At 45.0% G+C, this 24,103-nt stretch overlaps 1 protein-coding gene across 4 annotated transcripts in view; it reads right to left on the reverse strand.

The window, feature by feature from the left end:
• Positions 1-210: 210 nt before the first annotated feature.
• IFT122 (intraflagellar transport 122) overlaps positions 211-24,103 on the reverse strand; it is a 78,735-nt gene continuing 54,842 nt past the window's right edge. For 2 of the 4 annotated variants that reach the window (XM_072598415.1, XM_072598413.1), the window contains 12 exons: positions 14,899-15,065; positions 12,918-13,089; positions 11,572-11,674; positions 10,120-10,260; positions 9,072-9,166; positions 6,079-6,179; positions 3,950-4,115; positions 2,742-2,853; positions 2,392-2,520; positions 1,990-2,069; positions 1,068-1,232; positions 211-748 (listed from right to left, as the gene is read on the reverse strand). In XM_072598415.1, coding sequence (XP_072454516.1) covers positions 659-748; positions 1,068-1,232; positions 1,990-2,069; positions 2,392-2,520; positions 2,742-2,853; positions 3,950-4,115; positions 6,079-6,179; positions 9,072-9,166; positions 10,120-10,260; positions 11,572-11,674; positions 12,918-13,089; positions 14,899-15,065 — 1,521 coding nt within the window. In that variant the 3' untranslated portion in view covers positions 211-658. Of the gene's footprint in view, positions 749-1,067; positions 1,233-1,989; positions 2,070-2,391; positions 2,521-2,741; positions 2,854-3,949; positions 4,116-6,078; positions 6,180-9,071; positions 9,170-10,119; positions 10,261-11,571; positions 11,675-12,917; positions 13,090-14,898; positions 15,066-24,103 lie in introns of all 4 variants that reach the window. The other 2 variants (XM_072598414.1, XM_072598412.1) reach the window with 1 other exon arrangement.

Genomic DNA, 24,103 nt, shown 5'->3' on the forward strand with positions numbered 1-24,103 from the left:
TGAGACAGGTATTTATTTCTTTGTGAGTACTGCTCTTGGTAATATAAAAAAATTTTTTTAACCCACCCTATACTGTCACTTCAATTAGATTAAATTTTAAGAGCATACAAACGTAATGTTCCTCTCTGATTAAATTAGAAACAGGTGCACTTTTGCATAAGGAAATTAAGTTACAGACAATATGAAGATTTGCTAAAATACAGACACTGATGAAAATAAGTAGCCCTTTTATTTGTAATTATTGAGGCAATCTGTTCGCCAAGTGTACATGCTAATGGTCTGACAGATCTGTGGACTCCAGCAGGCTGCTATGAACAACTCCAATCATCTTAAAGAGTAACAGATTTTTTTAATAGAAAATATATGTACATTCTCTTTTCCATCTCATAGTGCTATTTACAAAGCAGAAAATGCCATAAATAGAAATTTCGTAGTTACACTTTCCTCCCCACCTCCCCACCCCCCCAACATAAATTTCATCTGCACAGAAAACATTTTGATGGTTTTAACTCTTCTTTTTTATATAAACATCTCAAAAATCTGAAACTATCTGGGAATGACAAAGGCATAACCTGGATAACTGGGAAGGGGTGTGGATGTGTGGTTCTCGCTCTCTGTTGTGGTCCCCTGTGGGAAGAGAGGCAGAGGCAGACAGGGGTCACTGGCCAGCTTCATCGATGCGTCTCCGACAATATGGACAACAGTTGTGCTGCAGGACTAGAAGCTCATAATCTTCTGAGTGGAACATCTACCAAAAGGAGCAAACAGGTTTGTTGAGCAAGAAGCCTCAGGGGTCCAAAGATTCTTCCCCTTTTCTGGGTTTGGGCTGCACTGGTTCAGTCCAGGATGGGGCCTTCCCTTCCAGATATCAAAGGTCTCAGTAGCCAACCTCTGCTAGCTCTCCAGTTCATAAAGTCACAGGGCAAAAGGGAGAAATTATCTCCAACCAACTGAAATTGGTCAGCATGAGGTATCTAGCCTGGAGTTTGACATTAAGGGGATAAAATGTGGATCCCTGCCCAGGAGGGGTTTGGGTTCCCCACCCCCACCAGCTGTGCATCTCCCACCTGAAAGCATGAAGGACACATAGTGATGGAAGCATCGGGGAGGAGGGAGCGGAAGTACTGCCACTGCAGCGGCTTGGGCCAACGCTTGATGAGGACATCCCGCCTGCTCATGGACCGAAGGACTGCCCGGTTCACCACCACAGGAACAAATTCAGAGCCCCCTTGCTACAAAAAGCAGGTGTAAAAATGGGGAGGTAGAGCACTTTGGGATTTACTTACACCATGCCCAAGAAGAAGGGATGGTATCCTTTGGGCATATCTCAGGCCTGTCTCAGAGTTAACAAGAATTTCAGAGGCCCTAGTATAGCCTACCACTGATTCTTTCTACAGCCAGGGAGCGTCTGTGAGATACATTTCCAGGTACAGGGAGCTCATTACCTCTTAAGTTACTTTGGTCCATTACTGGACAACTCTTGGGTAGAAAGATAAGCTATAGCACTGCGCATGTAAGTGCCAGACCCTGGTTCCAGTTATATCCTTTGGTGACTCACAGAACAAGTCTAGTGGGCTATCCCTCCTTCATGGAACATCCTTCAAATAGTGATCACATTCCTCATCTCCAGGCTAAACACTGAGACCACAGCCTGGTGACCCTTGTCTACACACGCTTCGGTAAAGTGTCCAGAACCAAACACAATACCCTAGATGTGGTCCTGGTCAGCTCTCGATAGACATTAACTGAGAATTCCCAATGAGCTGGACTTGATGCTAATTCTCAACCCTGAGTCACTTCAACTCTCCCACTCCTCCTGCCCATCCCAAGATGCTTAAAATGCTTCAGGAAATCTCACCACGGCGCTGCCTGGTGCCACCACACGCCATGTTGTCTAATCTCTGGGCCCTCATGGCTACAGGGATTTTATTCCCCTCTAAGTACTGAAGTCAGAAAAGCTGAGTGAGGGGCCTACACCAAAGCTCTCACCTCAAAGCTCAGTTTGGCAGTAAATGGGTCGTCTTCCTCGATGTGGTCCACAGTCTCATCAAGTCTCAAAGTTTGTGAATCTTGAGGACTTTGTCAAAGGAAACCGCTTGAGGAGGCCCTGTTTAGCCACCCAGCCCATGTCTTGTTAGCCTCCAAAGGACACTCCCTTTCATGTCCAGAGCTCACACTCAAGAAGTTCACAAGTCGTTACAAATAAGGATTTAAAATCCTATCCTCTCAAACTGAGATTTGCCTAAAGCCACCAGTGAACCACCAGGAGACAACAGGACTGAGCAGTATGACCACATGGCGACTGTATCAAATGAGGAAAACAGCAACAGTCATCCTAGGGGGTACTAACAACAAGCGCTCAGCTGCCTCCCTCAGCCCCACAAAGGATACTAGGGTTGGTTATTTCTTGCCATTTCCTCTCCTTTTTAATCAGCCTCGGGGCCTCCAGATCAATGAGAGCCACAGCTTCTTCATCACTAATTCCATCTTCCAAGTAGAATTCCACCAGGTGTAGAACCTCTGGAGAATGAGGTCACAGGTGAAGGAGCCAGGGGACATCAGTAAACACTGCATCTCAGCCTGGATTCAGATCCCCAGAGGCTTTCCAGGCTGTCAGCAGACTCGACTCCCTGGTTACCCAGCCACCTCCCCGAGTCCTGAGCACAAAGCCTCCCCCACCAGCTCCCCATTCCCCAGAGGGAGTGAGAAAGGAGCAGCGAGGCTCCTGCTCTCCAACTCACCATATGAAGACGCCGAGAAGACGAAGGGCTGCCGGCAGTTGATGCACACGTTCCCCAGGTTGTTGAGCAGAGGGTTATTGGTGGAACACCTATAACACAAGGGCACTAGCTCCTGCAAAGAGAGAACCCCATGGAGTCGAGCACAAAGCCACCTGCCCTCCTCAGGCACTGGCAGGGCACAGCAGGCTAGCCTCCTCCCCCACCAGTGTTTCCTGGGCTGGTCACTGCACCAAAGGGACAACGTCCATGTGTCCTGAGGGAGCAAGCCACATGGCCAGCAGCTCTGCGGGCAGAAAGCCTGGGCAGGCAGTGAGAAGGGACACCGGGTGCACCTGCAGACTGGGCTGACTCTCATTTCTGGTCTGCCTTCGCAAAGGATGGGCTAGTCTAGCCCCTTTATTTCACAGAGGAGGAAACTGGCCAAAAAGGAAAATAACCAGTCTGTCACATAAAAATATGTGGAAAAGTCTGGATAGGAACCAGTTATTCCAACTCGGTTCCGTCGCCTACATGCCCACACTAGGGAGCCTGGGGGTAGTAAGAAGGGTTCCTTCTCCAGACTCCACTGCTGCTCCTGTTTCTTTCCCACAATATACTGAATGATCCAGGGCAATACTGTGAAGAATGTTCTTGGAAGTCACTGATCAAAATGGAAGATCAGGCAACCACTGGGTTAGAGGAAAGGAAAGCCCAAGGCCAAAAGGCAGCATGAGGGAGAGCCTGGTCTGGACGCAGATGTCTGAGGGCTTGCACAGGTCTGCTTCAGCCCCAAGACTGGTTCTAAAGCCAGGAGGCTGAGAAAGTTCATGCTGCCATCTGAAGACTGCAGGCTGTTTTTAGGAGATACCTAACCTGAAGCCTTCAAGGAGTCTGGGGACCTGGAAAACACTTGAACCATCAGACTCCCTCAGGCCAGGCTCAAACCATCTCCAAATTAAGGAAATGATAAGGAGAATGGGAGCGAGGTCATGGCCAAAACTCCAAAGTGTGAAGACTGCAGGAAAGGAGATGGCAGAGGGGGATACACCTAGAAGAAGGGAACCTGGGGTCAGAGTGGGAAGGACAGAATGAATCCTTGAGGAACATTTAGAAACCAAGCCAGATCTCGAACTGAATCTGGAGACAGTCATCAGGCAAGGACTAGGTTGACTGGTTTGGTCACTAGGTGGTCAGAGGGATGACAGCTGTGAGCCCACGTCAACACTCACCTCACTATCGTGAAAGGGCTTCGAGCGGATGGTCAGGCTGCCCAGTTCAATGGATTTCTGGAACCTTGCGGGGATCTGCAGACCCTGCAGTTTGTCGTAAGCATGACGAGCCAATTTATATGCGCCTAGAGCCTTGCTCTGTTTGGCCAGCGTGAATAAAGTATTTCTGTAATCAAGTTGAGGAAGGAGGAAAAAGGCAGCGAGGCAACCAGGGGTTACTTCTGGAGTGAGCTTTGCACCAGAGCTCAGCTCTTGTCAGTGCCAGGAAGGTGTGGGCAGAAGCCTGAGAAATGCGTCTGCACATTTGTAAGATGTAAATGTATTTCTCGGATGCAGAGGCACACGGTTTTGTCCAGAGATAAAGAAGTGCCATTTCCATTAATATTTTAACCGCTCCGGTTCTTTGGCCTCCTTGAGGCTCATCCTGCTCCCTAAATTCGGGCCAGAATGTCTCTGCTGCACTCAGCAATGGCAGAGACTGAGGTGGACTCAAGGCTGGAACAAATGACGCCTTGTGCCCTGGGTGACCTGGCCTGGCCTCCGGTTTGCACCGTGTGCCCGTCGGCCCCACTTTAAGTTACAGGCTCCCAGACTTGGCCCATGAGCTACGTCTTTCGCACTCTGCTATTTCCCACATGGTGTCTCCACTGGGGTCCCTGCCTTGGGAGGCTCCATAATGAGGCCTCTTGCTGCCCATCCCATCTTATCACTCGCTATCCTTCTGTTCTAGCCTGACGCTCTGCTCGCTGTTCCCTGGGACGGATCATGTTCACTTCAGCCTTTTGTGTCTTTGCTTATGTGCCTCTCTCCACCAAAGCCTGAAGCATGCTTTCCCTGCTCCTCTCCTCCAGTCCAAATCTCACCTATCCTTCAGGGCTCACACACCAAGGGTGCCTCCTCCAGGAAGCCTTCCTGATTTGCTCACTTTCACTGAGGTCCCTCATCTCTGAATTCCTTAGGACTCGGCAGATGTGGCCCACAACTTAAAATTTAATTAACACACGCTTAGACTAACATTTCTTAATTGTGTCATGTGGTTAATCTTGTCTGTCCTATTACACGGTAACATCCTCAAAGGCAAGAAGTGTCTTATGCCGTGTCCTCCATAATACTAAACAAAGGGCTGAGGAAAGGTCTGTTATTCAGTAAATACTGGTTGATGAGGGTCAAAGAACTGGCATAAATGAGACTCTTGCCATCACAGGACCCTCTTCCTATAAATCCTCCCAATTTTTTTATCTGTTGTGCATAAAAGTACTGTTTCATGGGAAGTCATAGATGAAGAAGGTTTGAATGGTATGGTGTAAGGGATATCATCCTGGAAATGAACTTATAATTGGAAAAGAGATGATGAATGTGGCAAGGGAAAGGGATAACAGATAGTTAACCTAAAGGATACACTAAAACTGAAGAAATGTAAAAAAAACCCAAAAAGCCCTAGAATAAGGCCTTCAGCATAAGACAGAGGTCCTATACGGAGAACTGCACAGAATGAGAAGGCTCAGCTAGGTCTCCACCAATGACCAGAGAATTGGTGTATTCAGACAGACAGACAGACAGACAGACAGATTACAGGTGTAGGGAGACAGACATAGATGTGGACACATGATTTCAATGGTATCAGGAACTCCTAGTGTGTAAGTCCCTCCACTGATGCAAATTAGCAACTCATTTGTAGAGGATGGTCTCAGAGGGTTGCTTGAGGTTCTGAGTGGTTCAGTTGGTCAGGTGGTCTTATGACGGAGGAGGACTGACATCTTAGCCAAATCAGAAGACTTCTGCTCTGGGCACTCCTTGTACATAGGAAGTCTTTACCAAATGCTTGTGGAGGAGAATGCTGAGGGCTCCCATACTGTTCCTCACCAGGACATTTACAGAGAGAGTTCAAAGAAGCCCAGTGCACACCCCAGGGGTCCTTTCCGCTAATTCTCCCTTTGGCACAGACACCTTTCTTTCCCTGACTGATTCTCTAGGATAAAACAGGACTAAGGATAGCAAGCTCAGGCTCTTCAGGGGCTGCTGGAAAGATAAATGGTTTTGTTTGCAAAGTGCTCTAAAAGAAAAAGCCCTGGGCAATTAGGAGCAGGGGCTGAGGGGGAGTCTGGCTCAGAACCTTGGAGCAAGGATACACTTTAGAGATACCCAAGGGTGTTTCCTTAGACAGGCTGTGAAGCAGGAACCTGGAGATGTTGAAGAGTGTTTCAGGAAGATGAAAACTGAAGGGCTCCTCCTGCAGCAGGAAAAGGGAGGAAAAAGAGAGTGAAATCCACGGCCTGTCAAGACCTAGAATTCATTTCACTGGATTCTGAGAGAATTCCACAGAGGCTGTGATGAATTCCATCTCAGCCCTCGCTAAGAAGGCCTTCCAAGGTTTGGAGGACAGCCTAACTGACTTGAAACAAACCATTCTGAAGGAATCTGGCCCACTGATGGTTTGTCTGCACGGAGATGCTTTTAATTATGCTTTAGATAAGACTGATGCAAATCAACCAGGCCAAACCTCTACTTGGCCATGCTTAGCTAGAGGTTAGTTATAACTTCTGTGGGCCCTAGATAGTAATATAGCTATATTCCTTTATAAAATATTTAATAATTTAGGCTTTTCACTAAGTTGCAAGGTCAAAGCAGTCTGAACATTATATTCTATCTCTCCAGGGTCTGAGTCCTTTCCAGTTCACTCTCCACTGTCCATCAGCAACTCTGCTTGGAATGGGCTCCCAGAACACGATGGCCTCAGCCAGGCCACCCTCGGTGGGGGCCTCACCCTCTTCCCAGCTTCCTTTGGTTTCTTGGCTCCCCCCATTAGATGGGAAGACTGTCTTTGCCAGTGCTTAGTGTAGCACCTTGCACACAGTAGGTACTTCATTAAAGTTTACTGAATTTCTAGCTACTCTACTTTCCCTACATAATCAGCCGGCCTCAGGAAAGTGAAATGTTGCCTTAATTCTACCCTGAGGATTTTTTCTAGTGAGGGAAGTAGGAAAGAGAGAAAATAAATGCTTGTTAATTGAAAAAAAAAGTTAATTACCAAAAAAAGTTCCAACAACGACCTCTGCGAGGAGGTCACCCTTTGCCAGGCTGAGACTGAGCATAAAACCAGCCTCTAACTCGGCAGTACTGAGCGTGACCTCTGACTAGCCCTGCCCTCGGGCTTCTTGAGCAGGCAGCTGGGCTGTCCACTTTCAGGCGGCTCCCGAATTATTGGAACACTAGTTTGGGAGACAGGAGGATGCTTCCTACTGACCCTATCCCAGCATAAGAGGAGCTCATCCTTGGGTCGGCACTTCTGGTCACCTGGGACCCAAGTGGGTGGCACTGGCTACACCTAAACATGGCAGAACTGGCCAGTTCAGAGGGTAGACCAGAGCCTAGAATAGGGCACAAAGTAGATAGGCAGTAAGTATCTGCAGGTGATCATATTCCCAAGCACTCACAACAGTGCCTGGCATACAGTAAGTGCCTAATAAATGCTGATTCTTGGATTTGATTCTGAAGAACAGCTCCTGGGCACATGATAAGGAAGTGACAAAATGACAAATCCTGTTCTTTTTACCACTCAATGAAATAATGCCACATCCCAGTGGTGAGAGGAGCTCCTTAAGGGCAAGGAATGCATCCCTTTTAGCTTAATTAACGATTACTGAATTGAATGAGAACATCAGTCTCTGAGAATCCACTGAGTGTGGATGAACACCTGAGGACTCCTCTTCCCTATCCATTCACAGGCCTCCGGTGGAGTCCATTAAGGGAAGTTTGATTAGGGGAGGCTTGTTTTGTAGGAAGGCCCACACCATTTGTTAATTAATGAGGCACTGAGTCATGAGGGTAGAGATGCCCTCTGGTTCTGGAAAGAGTATATATACTCTAGGGGAGGTTCTGCTTTGGGGCTTACTCTTTGGAAGAAGGTTTGTGTGCCAGAGGAGACTCTGGGTAGCTGTTAAGGAGTCCGAGGCTTTGAAAAGCCAGATGCAGGCTCTTCTCTCTCTGGTAACTATGTATGTATATAATGGTCAGATAGTTGGATCTATCTGTTGATTTGTGATGTACATGTTGCTTGTGGTCAGACAGCTGGAAGTTCTGTCCATTGGTACTTATTTCTCTGCTTACATTTTCTCTGCTGGTATGTGTGATTTAAGAAGATTGTTGGCCCCTCAAAAGTTGCTTTCCTTTTAGAAAAGCAGATCTAAGAACCTGTGGTAGCAGCCCCTCCTGGATGTATCAGGGTGCTTACTGCTATACCTCCCCACCCTGCACTGCCAACACAGAACCCCTGTTAGAGACTGAGAGACTTACGGTATTTGAGAGGGGGAATAGGGAAAAACGGCTCAGGGTCCTAATGGGAATTCCAGGACACCAGTGCCATCAAAGTCTTAGGTCAATCCTTGGCCCACTTTCCTAGGATACAGTAGCTACAAGAAAAAAGCAGCTGTCCAGTTTGGCTCTCTGTATCTTAATAAGAACATGAAAGAACTGAGGAAGGTACAGATAGGAGGAGCCAAAATGATCAGAGATGAAAAAACATAATCTTTAGAAAAAAATCCAAGAAGTTGAGGAGGAATTAGGGTAGTTATAAAGATGACATTGAGGGAATGGGCTTAAAATGAAAAGATTCATAGAAAGTTAGTCTGTGGGGACCTCTGATCACCTGGCCCAACCATGTCATTTTACAGAGAAGAAAACAGGAAAAACAAGTTTATGCAGTCATAAAGTAACTTGCCCAAGGTCACAGTAAGTAAGCAGTACTGCTGGGCCTGGAATCTAAGATTTTGATTAGACTTGAAGATTTCTTGACTAGGAGGGGAATTAAATAATGGAGGGATTAATATGGAATCTGCATCTCTAGGAACCTTTAAAAAAGCAAGAGGACAGAACAGGATCATGTGAGTCACCAGTGCACACTTCCACTCCAGAACTCTAGCTGTGTGCCAGTTAGGAAATCTACTAGGAACAAAAAAGCACAAGATTTTTAAAGAGTACTTTCTTTTAAAAAGCAGTCAGAATTACTCAGCAGTTCCTTGTGTCTAAACTGGTTTCTTGTACATCTCGAGGTCTGCTGCTCATTAAAACTGAACGGAGCACCCCATTCTGTGAGCCCCCCTCCCCAGTCCACCAATAGTCTCACCGTGTAGCGTTGAATGGAGTGGTACACGTGGTACAGCTCAGCCAAGTGCTGGAAATGGTGGAACTTGACCAGCATCTCCTCCTTCTGGCCTTGGTCTGCTGCATGCATGGAGGCAAGAGGGAGAAGACCAATCAAACTGAATTCCCAACTGTCTCTGACTCATCCACAGAGGTAAAAAAAAAGGATAGACAAGAAGGACCGGTGATAGAATTAGTTCTTTGAGGGTTGACCCTGAGACTAAAGATGTAGCAGAAAGGCATTCTAACGTGTTTGATGGTTCAAGAACTGGGCAGCCCAAGTTAGGGAAGGAGTCTCATCTAGAACGATCATGGTGGACACCAAGTAATCCACAGAGTGCCCCTTGTCATGTCCACTCAGCACAGTGCCTGCCTGCTGTGGCAGGGACAGGCTGAAGTCATCGGCAGCAGAAGGAGCTGGGTGATCAGGGCAGCATCATCACTGTCCTGTTGGCCCTCATCCCTCTGTGCCTCCCCTCTTGAATGCAAAGGTAGCAGCAAGAGAGGGCATGAGCAAATCGCTGGCTTTGTTCTTAAAGCCTAATGAAGAAGAATTCCTTCCCTGAACACCACCATCCATTCACAGTCATTCCTTTCATGAGAAGCCTTCTAGAACAGTACTAGTGCTAGAAGGCAGCAATTTTTCTCTGTAGCCCATAAAAGCCATATAAAAAAATTCCAGTGTGTTATTACATGTGATTTGCTTTTCTTTTTATTAAAAAAAAACAAACAAACTGGTGCTCAGACGGTTGCAGCTACAGGTCCCTGCTGGGGGAGGAAATGTTCTGAATTAGCATGCAGGGCAAGGGCTCTCGGCTATAACCTCAGCATGGCATTCAGGTATTTGTTAATGCTTACAGGCAAACTGGAAAAAGATGACATGCCGGATTATGCGTCAACACAGGGTTCTAGATGGTACAGGCAATAAACAAGCCCTGGGTTTTAATTAAAATGTTACAGCTCATTAGATGTTTATCTCCGTGCTGGAGTGGGGGTAGGTGAAACAGGCCTGCCCTCTCCTACTTACTTACCTTGAGCTATATCGAGACACTGCATGGACAGCATCCAGTAATAATATGCTGCATCATTGAATCTGCTTTCGACCACAGCATTGTGAGTGAGCTGCTCCAACACTCTGACTGCCTCACCCTGACGGCCAGCCTTGTGGAATGCTGCAGGAAGCAAAACATCAGGGCAGGTGATGCAATCAAGTCACGATTTCAAGGGGTGCATTTCACAGGGTACAGAGGGAGGACTAGAAAAGGGGGAATCCCACTCTGTGCATCCATAAAAAGTATGTAGAGTTACTGGGCCCCTGTTGAGTCATGTCCAGGTCCTATGTCTATAAGTACCAGTAGTAAGTGTATCTCCCCCTCCTCCTGCCCCCGCCAAGTACAGCTATCTGTTTGTTTCTAACGGGGAGAAGCAGCACCCAGCTTTTATACAAGGTTGGCCAGAGAGCTCAGTGCTAAGGGACCTTAACTGATTGGTGCTCCCACCACATCACGTCAGATTTCACACAGGGATTAAATTTCTATTGATCTCCTGGTCATCTTGTCCACCTAGTTGCTGAGCCAAACCTTAAAGGTCTGTGCCTTTGGGCTCGATAGCTTATTTTCCTGCCTGTCCTTATCGGAGGCATCTTTGGGATCCTGGTCCCTGAAAAGTTGGTTCAGACAATGCATCAAAATCTGTGGGTAGCAAATGAGAACCCTCTCCAAGACAGGCCTTTCACCCGAGCACCACAGACAGAAGGCCTCCACCTGGGACCCCCCCAGCCCTCTGAACTTAGAATGTCCAAACTCATTCTAAGGAAAGGAAAGAGACTATTGTCTTTGTTCCAGTTCTGCCTCCAGTGTCTTCTTTGAGCACCAAGTTACTATGGCAATGGATTCTTAGAAATGAGGAGACAGACAGATGGATAGGTTGATATGTTTTGCCCAAACATGCAGATACTTTAGCAACTGGGTGCTCTGGAAATGCTTACATCCTGAGAGAACACTCTGTCCTTTAGAATGCCTCAAAATCACTCCAGTCACTCCTTCCCGCATCCTCACAACCCCTCTGTGAAGTAAGGAGACAGCTACTGCTCCTGAGTGTATCTAAGTAGAGGTGAGATGCTGTGGGATAGAATGTGAACCCATTTTCAAGAGAACAGCAGTAGCTATCATTCTAGCTCTCCTCTCCCAGGATCTCAAGCCCCCCATCCCCTCCACAGTAGTATAAACCCCCTTCCGAAGCTTCTAAGAGCAGAAAATCACCCCACCTCAGCAAGTACTACCCATCCTGCAGGAAAGATGCCGAAACGATTCAAGGCAGAGCCAAGAAGAGAACCCAAGAGGGAATTCAGGCTTTTGCCACTGAAAATATCTCTGGATGGTGAAATACAAATCCACGGCACTGGAAACAGTGGCAGGAGAGCCAAGGCCAAGTCTGAAAGCTGGACTTTTACTACTAACGATGGGTCTGATTGGCCAGCCTACCTTTCTGGGCTTCTTCAAAGCGATCGTTCTCTGCCAACCACTGGGCATAGGGCACATAGACATCGTCCTTAAACTCAGGATGCTTCTCACCCAAAGCAAAGGCCTACAAGAAGGAGCAAATGTGTTCTTAATGAACCAGCTTACTTTGTCCTGTGAAAACACTGTACTTGGCTGAATTAATTATGGAGCTGTCAGATTTCCCCAGCATGACAACCGGGCATGGGGAGGGGCCCTTTCCTCTCCTCCCTGCCTCCAGAAAGGCAAAAACAAAACAGGCTCTCTGAAAACAAAAGGCAATTAACAGCAATATGCAGAAGACTGGATTCAATAACAACACAGTCTGTTTCTGGACCACAGAAGCGGCACCAAATCGGAAACGTTTTATTTTGAGGGCTTGCGTGGGCTTTGGTAGTGCTGAAAACAGATTTCTTTTAATTGAATCTGACACCTAAGGAAATATAATTGACATTATCATCACTGCTGCTTATATTCTGTTGAGTGATAACTGTGGTCTTGGTGCTGTATGGGCCAGATTAGCCATTTCTCCTGAGCCCCAGAATCAGCTGTAAAATCCTACCCCCCTGCCCCATTCTCTCTGCCTTTGAAATATCATTTACTAAGGCACTACTCCAGACATGCCACTTTTTTTTTTTAAAGAGAAGGACTCATTCAAGCACAAATACACTGTAGTAGGAAAGTGTCCAAAGCCCCAAGGGTGGCCTGATGCAGTTGGGGCGGAGGTGGTCCAAGGTGTCGTCATTTATGCTTCTCGAGAAGTCGTCCTATCAATCAAACTCAGGGAGCTCTTTCTCCCTGATGCTCAACCCCCTTGCTCCACCAAATGGGTCACGTGGACAGCAGATGAGAACTGCACAGAGCCAAGAGAATGTCCACATTCACCCACAGGCAGGAGCTTCGGAACAGCAGTCAGAGCAGGACGCTGGAGTGGGCGAGTGAGCAGACCCAGCTGGCTTCAGGGCACTGGGATCCCCTTCACCCAGCTCTGTTCATTCCTGCATCCCCCCAAGCCAAAAGGCCAGGGAGCCAGCCAGTGCCCGAGAACTGCCAGGGTGCTTCTGGCTCATCCACGGTCAGGGAAACTTCTATAGAGGCTGCTATGGAAACCAGGCAGCCATAACCACTTAATTTTACAAATGAAGGCCAGAAAGGGAAGCAGCTTGCACAGGGCTGCACAGTTAATGGCAAAGCCCTTACCCTCAACCTGGACTACTGAATTGTTCCCCTGTCCCACCTGGCAGAGCCCTGTCTATCTCCTCCCCACAGCAGCCTCTTCCGGCACCCTCCCCCAACCCCTGCCATGGTCTCCATCAACACCCAGTTCACACCTCATCCCAGCGCTGAGTTTCCACATGAAGCTGCACCAGGGACTTCAGGTCCCCTATCTTCAGGTAGGTCTCAGCTGCATAGCCGGGATTGTCCAGTTTCTTGAAGTAGTGAGCACACAGTAGCAAGGGCTCCCGCTCAGCTTTATCCAGTTTCCGGGCAATATCAATTAACCTGGTGATAGGAAGAGGGAAGACAAGTATGCTTGACCCGGGAGCTGCCATCCTGGTTTTAACACTGCTAGCTTCAGACCTGACCATGTGACAGCACTCTTCATCTCAGAGGAAGGAAAAAAGCTATACCTACCTGGGTACTTATACTACCCACCCTCCAGGGCAGATGTAGCCATATAACATCTGGCCCTTAAAGACCTCAGAGGCTCTTTATAAGTAACAAACTATGCCAAGGAGATGTCATAGGGTCACAGACTCAGTGCTGGAAGAGACCTTAGAGGCTAGCTAGTCTAACCCTTTCATTTCACAGATGTGGAAACTGAGGCCCAGAGAGATGAAAGGTCATGTAGGGAGTGGGTGATATAGGCAGATTTGAACATTGGCCCTCTGACATCCAAGTCAGTACCCTTTCCCCTGCACCCCACTGCCTCTCCCAAATTACCCCCTACACAGTATGGCTGTGGTAGTGCGTCTCTGCAAAGACCCAACCTTCTCATATCACTAGGGCAACACCTGGGGTACCTTTGGCCACTCAGTAAAGATGAATTAGTGGTAGCATGATTAACCATGAAATGATGCTATCCTCTTTGGCAGAGTTAACATAAGTCTAACTTCCAGTTGGATGGCCTACTCATCCAATAGGATCTAGTTCAATCCTCAGAGGAAAAAGGGGGAGGATGATGGGGACATCTCGCTACCCCACTGACAGTCATCATCAAAGAGAGGTAAGTGGATGTCTGGGCTACCCTTTGATCTAGAGGAGAGAGAGAGGCCTTTAAAAAAACCTCCCCTCTTCTCCTGATCAGATCCAATGGCCCATCAATGACAGGAGATGGCCTCTATGTCATCTCACCACTTCTCTCCCACTGGTGAAGAAAGATGAGGCTGAAAGGGAAGTGCTAATGCTTTCTGATCAGAGCAGAGTTAAGAGTAAAACCAACTCTTCTGGAGGAAAGGGGTCAAGGATGGAGATGATCATTGCTTCTACCCTCCAGCAGAAAGGAAGGAAGGGAGGCAGCTGTCTCTGGAGATGCCTCCTGTAAAAGAGTCCTGTCTTAAGGTTATGTCAATCAGCACTTAGAGCAATAACAACTAAAAACAGCTCTTTCCAGCAGAGAGGACATATTAAGACAGAAATATGACAGAGGCAGCCCCTCCATGCAATGAAAACATCCATAAAGTGGCACTTTTTAAGACCCAGACAAATATAAAATATGTTCAAAGCCTGAGTTTAATGTTTTCAGAGATACTTGATAAATATCATTTGATAATGAAGTACATAAGAGAGAGGGGATCCTAAATCCACCTGGTTCTTATAATGCTTTAAAGGGCTACCCTCCTGGTGATACAAAAGGATCTTAACACATAAAACCTGTGTCTCAGCCTGTAGCTTTTCTGTTAGAAACCTTGCTACCAGTCAGGGGAAAGGATGCAGAGGGTCAGATGGCTATTAAGATGGCTGAAGGGGGTGGGGATTTGAGCACAACCACACTCATCTACCCGGGGCCACTGGTAATCTTTAAATGCCAGCTCTGGGCTCAAGGTCACAGCTCCAGGTCTTTGCCATCCCCCTGTTCCTCCCACCCTGCCTTCAGTTGCCCTTCAGGGGTAGCTGCTTCTTACACTTCACACGCATGTAGCTATGTAGACCCCACAGCTCTGAGTCTTAGAATTCACTTTCCTAGGATGCATGAGGATGAAGGGGATTTGATACTTTTTGAGAAATACTCATTTTCTCCCCATTTGGTCAGAACCTAAGGAGCTGACATGAGATGGCAGATACTCCCAAAGTTTGAAATTGGAAACCTACATGTCCACCCAGCCATGATCACCACTGATGTCTATGGCCTTGATGTGTTCTCCCGCCGAGAGGTACATCTCCACTGCAGCTTTGGGTTCGTTGATATTTCTGGCCCAGTCGGCCTGTTTGGTGATCAGCAACTTGGTTTCTTTGGGGTCTCCAGATCCAAGGAAATCCTGAGGAAGCAAAGCAAACACAACAACACTTCAGTTCTTCCTGCCACCAGCATTACATCAAGATGCTAAAATCTGAAAAGGAAGGCAGGCCCAGTCAGACTAAGGCAGGCATTAAAGACCCGAGTGCAAATCCACACCTCTCAAACAACCATGCAGCATCATGGGCGTGGGCCACATAAGGCAGGCCAGGAGGATGGAGGGGGCACCCACACAGGAATTGAGACATGGACCAAACGCCTTTCCTTCCCCTTTCTTAGCATTTATCCTGTTTTTAAGACACCTATAGATCACTGCACTGAAATCCCATGAAAGAATGGTCAACAAGTCACTACAGAATAATAGAACGCAATCTACCAGGCGATACATGTTGCACATCTATTATCTAACTGGATCTTCACAACCAGAACACATGCACATGAATCTATAACATTTCTCCAAAAAAATAAAGTCAAAGACACTGAAAATCCACTTTAATTATTAACTTTCATGTGGCTTCCAAGGGAAACTGTATAAAGAAACAGAGGAGGTCTAGAGGTAGCAAGGGAAAAAACCAATTCCAGATACATGGCTGCAAGATCTTAGCTAAGACTCAAGCTGTAACTCACTACTGTGATGACCTCGGGCAATCATTCAACTACTCCTGGCCTCAAATCCCCTATCAATAAAATGGGAATTATAATACTTGTGCTATATACCTCTAGGGGTGTTGTGAGGAAAATGTTTTGTCAAGTGTTTTAAATATGGGAGTGGTTGTGATTATTATTAGTAATATAATAAGGTAAAAAAAATGGTCACCATTTACTGTGATTGGACTACTGCCTGGGGACCCACAAGCAGAAGCATTCTCCCCTGGAAGATCTGCCGATTTTACAACTTCCAAAGTGGGGGCACAGAGTGGTCTTTCAGTGGGCTCCTGTTGTACCACCAACTACCTGCTGATGACTGAGCATAATATAGACAGACTTAATTTCCACATAAAATCTACATTCTCTGCATAAAGCTGTAACAGTATGTAAAACAGTATGACACAAGAGCAGGCATTTCCTTCTGAGCTATCCTAGCGCACGCTCAACGGACTCAGTCACCGTAAGGGGAGAGAGAGGTGTCCAAATCTGAGCCCTGAACTAGTTTGAAGGGCACTGACTTGGTCCACAGTTCTAAGGAATATTTCTACAGAAGAAACATGAGGTCTTCGCAGTGATGGCCAGCTATGGTCCTACCCGCAGATCTGGGAAGATATGACTTGTGTTCTTCAGAATACTAAACTATTTGCTCAAGGCTTAATGTACTGAGTTTCCAAGGGACATTGGTTCAGTGAACCTAATTTACACTTTATCAAGAGGTTATGGTGAAAACTTTGTCTTACAGTAGACAGAAAGAGGCTGTCTTGAATGATGAATGAGACTAAACAGTGTTTTTCATTCTTAGTGATCTTGATAAGGACGCACTACATAAGATTTAAAAGCATTATTATCCTCTTTATCACCAAATAAACATGTCAGTTATCCAGAAAGCATACAATTAATTTGTATGTAGGAATGAAATTTGAAAATTCTGAAAAACAGATTTAATCTTGAGAAGAAAGTTTGTGAATAAACAAAAATGTGCCATGTTAATAAGCTATGCATTCCACATTCCCCCAAAAAACATAATGCGTATATACACATTTCTCAATTGCAAACTGTGATACAGGAAAGGAGCCGAATAGGAAACAATCTACTCTGAATCCTGATCAAAAAACTTAAAAACAAAAAGAAGCCCCCAAGTATTCATATTTACAAGCAGATGTGCTATAGGGAATGTGAAGAGGCTATATTTTCTAGGTGAAGTGTTATGGTTGGACTGAGGAAAGAAAAATAGAAAGATGAACGAATCTGTTACAGCAGAAGTTAAGGCACAGTCAGGAGAAAGAGAAGCCCAGAATCTGAACGGGATGGTCAGCACCAGCTTTCTAGCAGCTGACACAACAGAACTTCAGGCATGTGAGGTGTCCCATATATCCCCTAAACTGCCTCTACCACTTGTTTCTTGAAAACTCAAATTCTTTCTATCGGGTTTCTGCTTTGTCCCATGTAAAAAAAAAAATGCAAATACCTTGGAGAAGAGTAACCTAAATTCTTCAGGTTACATGGAGAAGGAGCTCTGATGCCATCTGGTCCAAACCCCCCACTTTGCCAATGAGGAGAGCTTTAACTAAGGTCACATAGCTAGTTAGGGGCTGTGCTATGACTAGAAACCTTTTATCTGCTTTTTCCAAAGCTCCCTGAACTCTGCTCTGATGCTCCCAGGTTTCCTGCTCACCAGTTTCATTTTAATTAAGCTAATTTTGGTCATTTATACCTTAGTGTGAGTTAGTTTTGTCAGTTCTTTCTGGGTAACAGATTTTGAGAGAGAGAAGTAGCACTGAGTACCTGAAGAAGGTATTTTTCCCATACAAAGCAATCCACAGGGTGAGAGGAACCATTGAGAAGCTTTGGTTTATGGTTTGTGAATACTCGGAAAGGATCAGGTCAAACAACCAACTGAAGTTTATTGAGAACAAATCACATCATGCCAACTGATCCATGGTCAAAGGGTATGAACTGGCAGTTTTCAGAAGAAGAAATCACAGCTACCTACAGTCATATGAAAAATGCTCTAGGTAACTGCTGATCAGAGAGATGAACACTATGGCAACTCTGAGGTCCTATCTCGTACCTATCAGAAATGACAAATACAGGAGGGGATGAGGGAAAACAGGACACCAATCACTGGTGCAGTAGTGAATGGCCCAACATTTTGAAAAACAACTTGGAAGTAGGTCCAAAGGGCTTTAAAACTGTGCATCCCCTCTGACCCGGCAATACCACTACTCAGTCTGTGTCTCAAGGAGGCAGCTCTTTTCGTGGTGGCAAAGAATTGGAAATTGAAGGGATGCTCATTGATTGGGGAATGGCTGAATAAGTTGTGGCGTATTATTGTGATGGAATACGACTGTGCTATAAGAAAGGATGAGGCAAAGTGAAGTGAGAAGAACCAGGACATCACTGTGCAAGGTAACAGCAATGCTGTAATGTTGACCAACTGTGAAAGACTTGGCTACTCTGATCAATCCATGATCCAAGATGATTCCAAAGGACTCATGATGAAAATGATTTACCTCCAGAAAAAGAAGTGATGAACTCTGAGTGCAAACTGAAGTATAATTTTCTCACTTTTTTGGGCTATTTTTGCAATATGGCTAATATGGAAATAGGTTTTGTGTGACATCACATATGTAACTGATAACATATTGCTTGCCTTCTCAGTGGGTAAGGGAGGGGGTGGAAAGGACAGAAAAAATTTGGAACTCAAAATTTTTTTTTAAAGAATGTTATAAATGAATTAATAACAAAGTTTTTGAGGAGTTTAAAAAAAGAAAGAAAACATGAATTTGATGGGTAGACTTTTGTAATTTCAAGTGTTCTCTTTCCTCAATCTGTGGGATTTAAGTGAATCAATATTGCTTGTTCTAGAACACAAACAGATAAGACATATTTACATACATGTTTAGATATATACATATTTATACACAGTAATATTAATAGGAAGTTTTACCCCCTTCTAAGAATTTGTGTATTAGAAATTTATTTTCCCTTACTCTACTAAATCAGAGTTAGCATTCCCAATTTAAAATCCCATTTTTTTAATGTCTTAAGTATTTTTGTACAACCTTTCAATCCTCACTTGAGAAATACTTTGAAATTACCTTCTTGGAATTCACCAGATAATTGACAAGCATATAGTAAATGTTAACTTTCCTTTGCTTTCTACCAAGATCTCACCTTATTTTTGCCTTAACTTCAAAGATAACCTATCACAGAGCATGTAGCATCAGAGATATAACTCTTCTATTCCATACTCCCTTGTTAACTAGCCTTGACCAAATTAGCAAATATCCTGGACCCGAACTATCATCCCTCTCAGTCAATTTTTGTGCTCAAATATCCCAAAGCACATAGCAGAGGTAACACTTTGATTTCCCTAGACACTAGCCTGGTACCCCTCTTAGAGGTGGAGCACCTCCAACTCCCATCAGACATAGGTCTTCTATGTAAAAAAATATAAATTTGGGAAGCCACCTTTGGAGCTGCCATACCATATAACTATGGGATACTATCACCTCATCAACCTAATTTGGACACAGATTTTGAAACCTGTAGCATCTTGTTAGCTCTCTCTTATTAGCATTCGTTTCTCTTGTTAGCAATAAATTCCATTATTAAATCTCTTTTGGGCAAAAAACAAAAACCAGGTAACACCAAACACATCTTGTTTCCTTTTCTAAGGTTATTAGATACATAGGCAAGAAGTGTGACAGAAAATACAGTATGCCTGCATTTTAACAAAACATTTCTGACAGTCTCTCATGACATCTGGATGGTTAAGTGGACTGGAGGTTGGCTGCACCAAGGGATTCCAAGACTGACGATTAATATCAACCTGAGAGAGGAATTGAGTGCAGTGCTCTAAGTTTCTATCCCCATTTTATTTAATATTCTCATAGATGATTTGGAAGGCACAGGTGGCCTGCTTATCACACATTCAGATTACAGAGAGCTAAGAGAAGGGGAACAGGTTAAAATGCTGGCAGAAAGAAACAGGATCCCACAATTTCCTAATAAGTCAGAGAGCTTACTGATTCTACTAAGATGGAATTTAATAAGAATATGTGTAAAGCCCTAGCCTTGGGTTAAAACAGTAGCCTGCATAAGTACAAGGTTGGGTCACTGTGGTTCAATACAGTTCATTTAAAAAAAACATGCACTCAACTACAGTTATCACAGGAGAATCTGAACTGAAGAAAAGAAGGTGAAGAGGATTTGGAAGACTAAGAAATTGTGAAGAGCAGAAAATGAACACAGGGAGGGATGTGAAGAGATGCAGGAGATGCAAGGAAGCCTCAAGCTGAGGGGAAGGATGTGAGGAGGATGTAAGGGCTGGGAAGGACGAGCTTGGAGGCACATTCATCAGGTGAAGAAGGAGAGGAGGAGAAAGACTGGAGGAGAACAAAGAGGTAGCTGGTAAGACAAAAGAACACACACAGGTTAAGACATGTCTGTCTAAAGGGTACGGTTGCAATTTCACATACAATACTCTTTGTTCTATGATGTAAATGGAAATGCTCAATTTATTTGGTATTTGTTTACAATTAAAAAAGAGAAGGGGGGACAGAGACAGAGGAGGAGAGAGAGGAGACGGAGATAGAGAGAGACAGACAGACAGACAGATAGACAGAGAGCACTAAGGACTAAGTTACTTGCTCAGGAGCCAGTACGTGTGAACAGTAGGCCTCAAACTCCAGGCCTCCCAGCTCCAAGGCCAGTTCCCTCTCCACTACACCAGGCTGAGGCTCTCTTCTTGCCCTACATTTACCCAAAACAATGGGGTGAGAGGAACACACAAATGTGGAGTAAGAGCTGAGGAAGCCTGCATCTCATGAACCTCCTTCACATCTGACCCAGATCAAAGACAGAAAGAGTCTGAAGTAGAAATACATTAAACCCAACACAGAAACAGGTGAAGATAGGGAGAAAGGATAGTGGGGTTTAAGAATGAAGGTAAAGTCAGGGAACCTTGACAAATTTAAAAACATAATAGTGAAAAAAGATGTCGATTATCCAAGCATTTGTTGAAAATCGCTCTCTGCCTAAAATACAGCAGCTAATATTTTCCTGACTTCTTAATGATAATATCAACCCTCTAAAGGAAGGGGACCAGTCAGGAGAAATTCAATAGTGAACCTGATCCTTACCAACAAGGAGAAACTAATTTCTGGGGTAGAAATGATGGGAACTTTGAGAAGAAGAGACCAGTGCATCTTAGAATTTTTGACAAATAATAAGAGGAAGGCTGGGTCTGATATGCACTCTAGATTTGGGAAGTGCCAATTTCAATGGTTCAGAAGAAAGATAAGGTAAGACCCTATGGCCTAAAATTCTATAGAAGGAAGTCAGCTCAGGAAGCACAGGAAACTGTCAAGGAGGAAATTCTGAAAATGCAAAACAAAAAAACCCCACTAATTCTGATTAGGAGGAATCAATCAAATAATAAATCAAGGAACATTCATTAAGCACTACAATGTGCCAAGCAGTGTGCTATGAACTGGGGATATAAAGATAGGAGGGAAACTGTCTAAAGAAAGAGATGAGGAAGCACAGAGAACACACATTTTGGCCCGCTTCAATTTCTAAAAGAAGCACCAAAGATGGAAGCATGAGCTGGCTTTGGAGGATGAAAACAACAGGGGCGCCCGCTACCACAGGGAGTGTCAGTTGTGTAGATTCTCAGAATGAATCCATCAACAACAAGTATTTAGTTTATGCCTTCTTTGGGCCAGCCTCTGTACCAGATGCTAGAGACAGGAAAACAAGACTGAAGATTGGCCTGCCCTAAAGGAGTTTACATTCTTTTGGGGGAGAAACACGAGACTAAATGAGTGTGTACAAAGTAAATGCTGCTAAGTGGTCACTAGTGGCTGAGGGGATCTGGAGGACTTCACACTGAAAGTAGTGCCTGAGCAGTTCTGAAAGAAATAAGGGATGCCAAGAGGCAGCTGTGAGGAGGGAGTGCACTGAGACAAACAGCTCAGCAGCAGATAGGATTATTAGGAAGGGCAAGGCCCTAGTCAGCTAGACTGGACTGTGAGGGGCAGTGCAAAGACCCAGAGATGGGAAATGTCAGGGGGCAACAGCAGCAACAAGGCAGAGCGTGAGAAGGAAGGAAACAAAGGAGCAGACATGTTTCTGAGGTGGTGAGGAGTCATTGGAGTTTACTGTGTAGGGAGAGTGACTTGAGGAAAAACCTGAGCTGCACTTGAGGAAAATCATCTTGGCAACTGTGTGTTGGCTCACAGAGGGGAGAGGCAAGGCAGGGAAACAGAGGCCAATAAAGAAAGCAGAGAACGTTAACATGCCCTCTGTTGAGAAAGGAGTAGGAGCAAAGAAAGGACAGACCGACAATCAGAGATGACAACAGAAACAGAGAACAGGTGGAGTGGCTCAGTGTTTACTTTGTTTCTGGTTTTTTGCTAAGGAGAATGACTTGATAATAATTTAACACTATGCCAGAATGCACAAAATAAAATATGGCTACTAGAAATTATTAAACATGCAAATAAGAAAGCGCTAAACTGCCGGTGATGAGTTCTTTAGCAGGCCCACATGAGCCACATCATCAGGCTGTGACAGAACTGGGAGGTGTGACAGCAGAGTCAATGTCAGGGAACGGAGAAAAGGAAAAGAATTGTTGGGCTGGAGGACAGCTAATTTTCAAAAAGGGAAGAGGAGAGAGTCTACAAACTTTAAGTTAGTGGGTTTGACTCAGATTCCTGGAAAAATTCTCCATCACATTAAAGGGATGAATATCTACAAATAGAAGTGATCACCAAGAGCCAACATAATTTCATCAAGGGCAGATCATGCCAGACTGACTTTATTTTTCTTTTGGACTGTGTTACTAGATGGAGAATTAAGGCAACAGCATATAGTTTACCTGGAATTCAGCAAAGCATTTGACAATTCTCTCATGTTATTTTTGTGGACAAGATGAAATGATATGGTGTGGATGAAAGTATAATTAAGGAGATTCAAAACCAGCTGAACCTAAGTGAACTAATTAAAGTTCAGTATCAACCTGAAAGGCCTCCAGTGGAATGCCCCAGGGACGTGTGCCTGGTCATGTGCCGTTTAACATTTTTATCAATGACTTGGATAAAGGCACGTCAAATTTTCAGATGACAAGAGGCCAGAAGGTATAGTTAATATACTAAATGACAGAGCCAAGAGTCAGAAAGATTATGACAGGCTAGAACACTGGGTCAAACCTAATAGACATAAATATAAAAACTTACACTTCAGTTTTTAAATTGTCCTCACATACACAGGAGACGTAACTGGGCAGTTGCCCATCTGAAAAAGATCTGAGGGTTTTAATGGACTGTAAGCTGAACATGAGTCAACAGTAGGATATGGCAGACAAGAAAGCTGATGAAATTCTAGGGCGCACCAAGAAAGGCTTAATTTCCAGGCCTAAGGAAGCCACAGCCCCACCATCCTTCCCTGATTAGGCCACATCTGGAGCATTATATTCAATTCTGCACACTACAACTTGGGAAGGGCATTGCTAAGCTACAGGAGGGCAACTGGGATGGTGGAGGTCACCAGGTTGTACAATTCTGTATCTACCAGCTCAGAAGTCAATAATGTGACCCACTAGCCAGAATGGCTGATACAGTCTTAGAATTAGACAAAAGCATAGCATGCTGAACAAGGGAGATGATGTTCCCACTGGACTCTGCCTTGGTCCAAGGAATCTGTTCAATTCTGGACACCGCATTTAAGGAGAGACATCACGTGCAGAGGAGGGTGAGGAGACCCCACCACGGGAGGATCAGTTGGGGATGTTTGGCCTGGAGAGAAGACTTAGGGGAGACATGACACATGTCTGTAGTGGAAGCATGTGAAGGGCTATCTTGCACAAGGGGGATTCAACTTGTTTTATTTGGCCTGGGATGGTAGAATTAAGACCAAAGGGTAGAATTTGCAGAAAAGCATATTTTTGGCCCAATACATGGAAAAACATCTTAATAATTAGAGTTGTCTAAAAGTGGAACAAGATGCCTCAGGAGGCTGGGAGTTTTCCATCACTAGTGGTCATCCCACAAAGGCTGGATGACCACCTGTTGGTGATGGGGTGGAGGGGAGTCTCTTGCTCAGGAGTGGGTCAAACCTGAGGATTCTTAAGGAATTTCTAATTCTGACTTTCTACGATTGCAGCAAGGTATGAAAAGCATATGAGGTTCCTGAAGTCTTAAGCAGGACACAATAACAAGGTTGGGGAAAAGAAGAAGAGTCTAGGGAGGAGAGGCTACAGGCACCAAAGGAAACTTCACCTACTTCACAGTGTGTCTAGGATTAACCCTGATGATAATGAAAAACAACTATTAGACTCATTATCTATATTTAGGGTATAATAACAGAAATCCTAGAATCCCCAAATGCTAACAACATTCACCATAG

The sequence above is a fragment of the Notamacropus eugenii genome, chromosome 3 (assembly GCF_028372415.1).
Source record: "Notamacropus eugenii isolate mMacEug1 chromosome 3, mMacEug1.pri_v2, whole genome shotgun sequence".
Lineage (NCBI taxonomy): Eukaryota > Metazoa > Chordata > Mammalia > Diprotodontia > Macropodidae > Notamacropus > Notamacropus eugenii.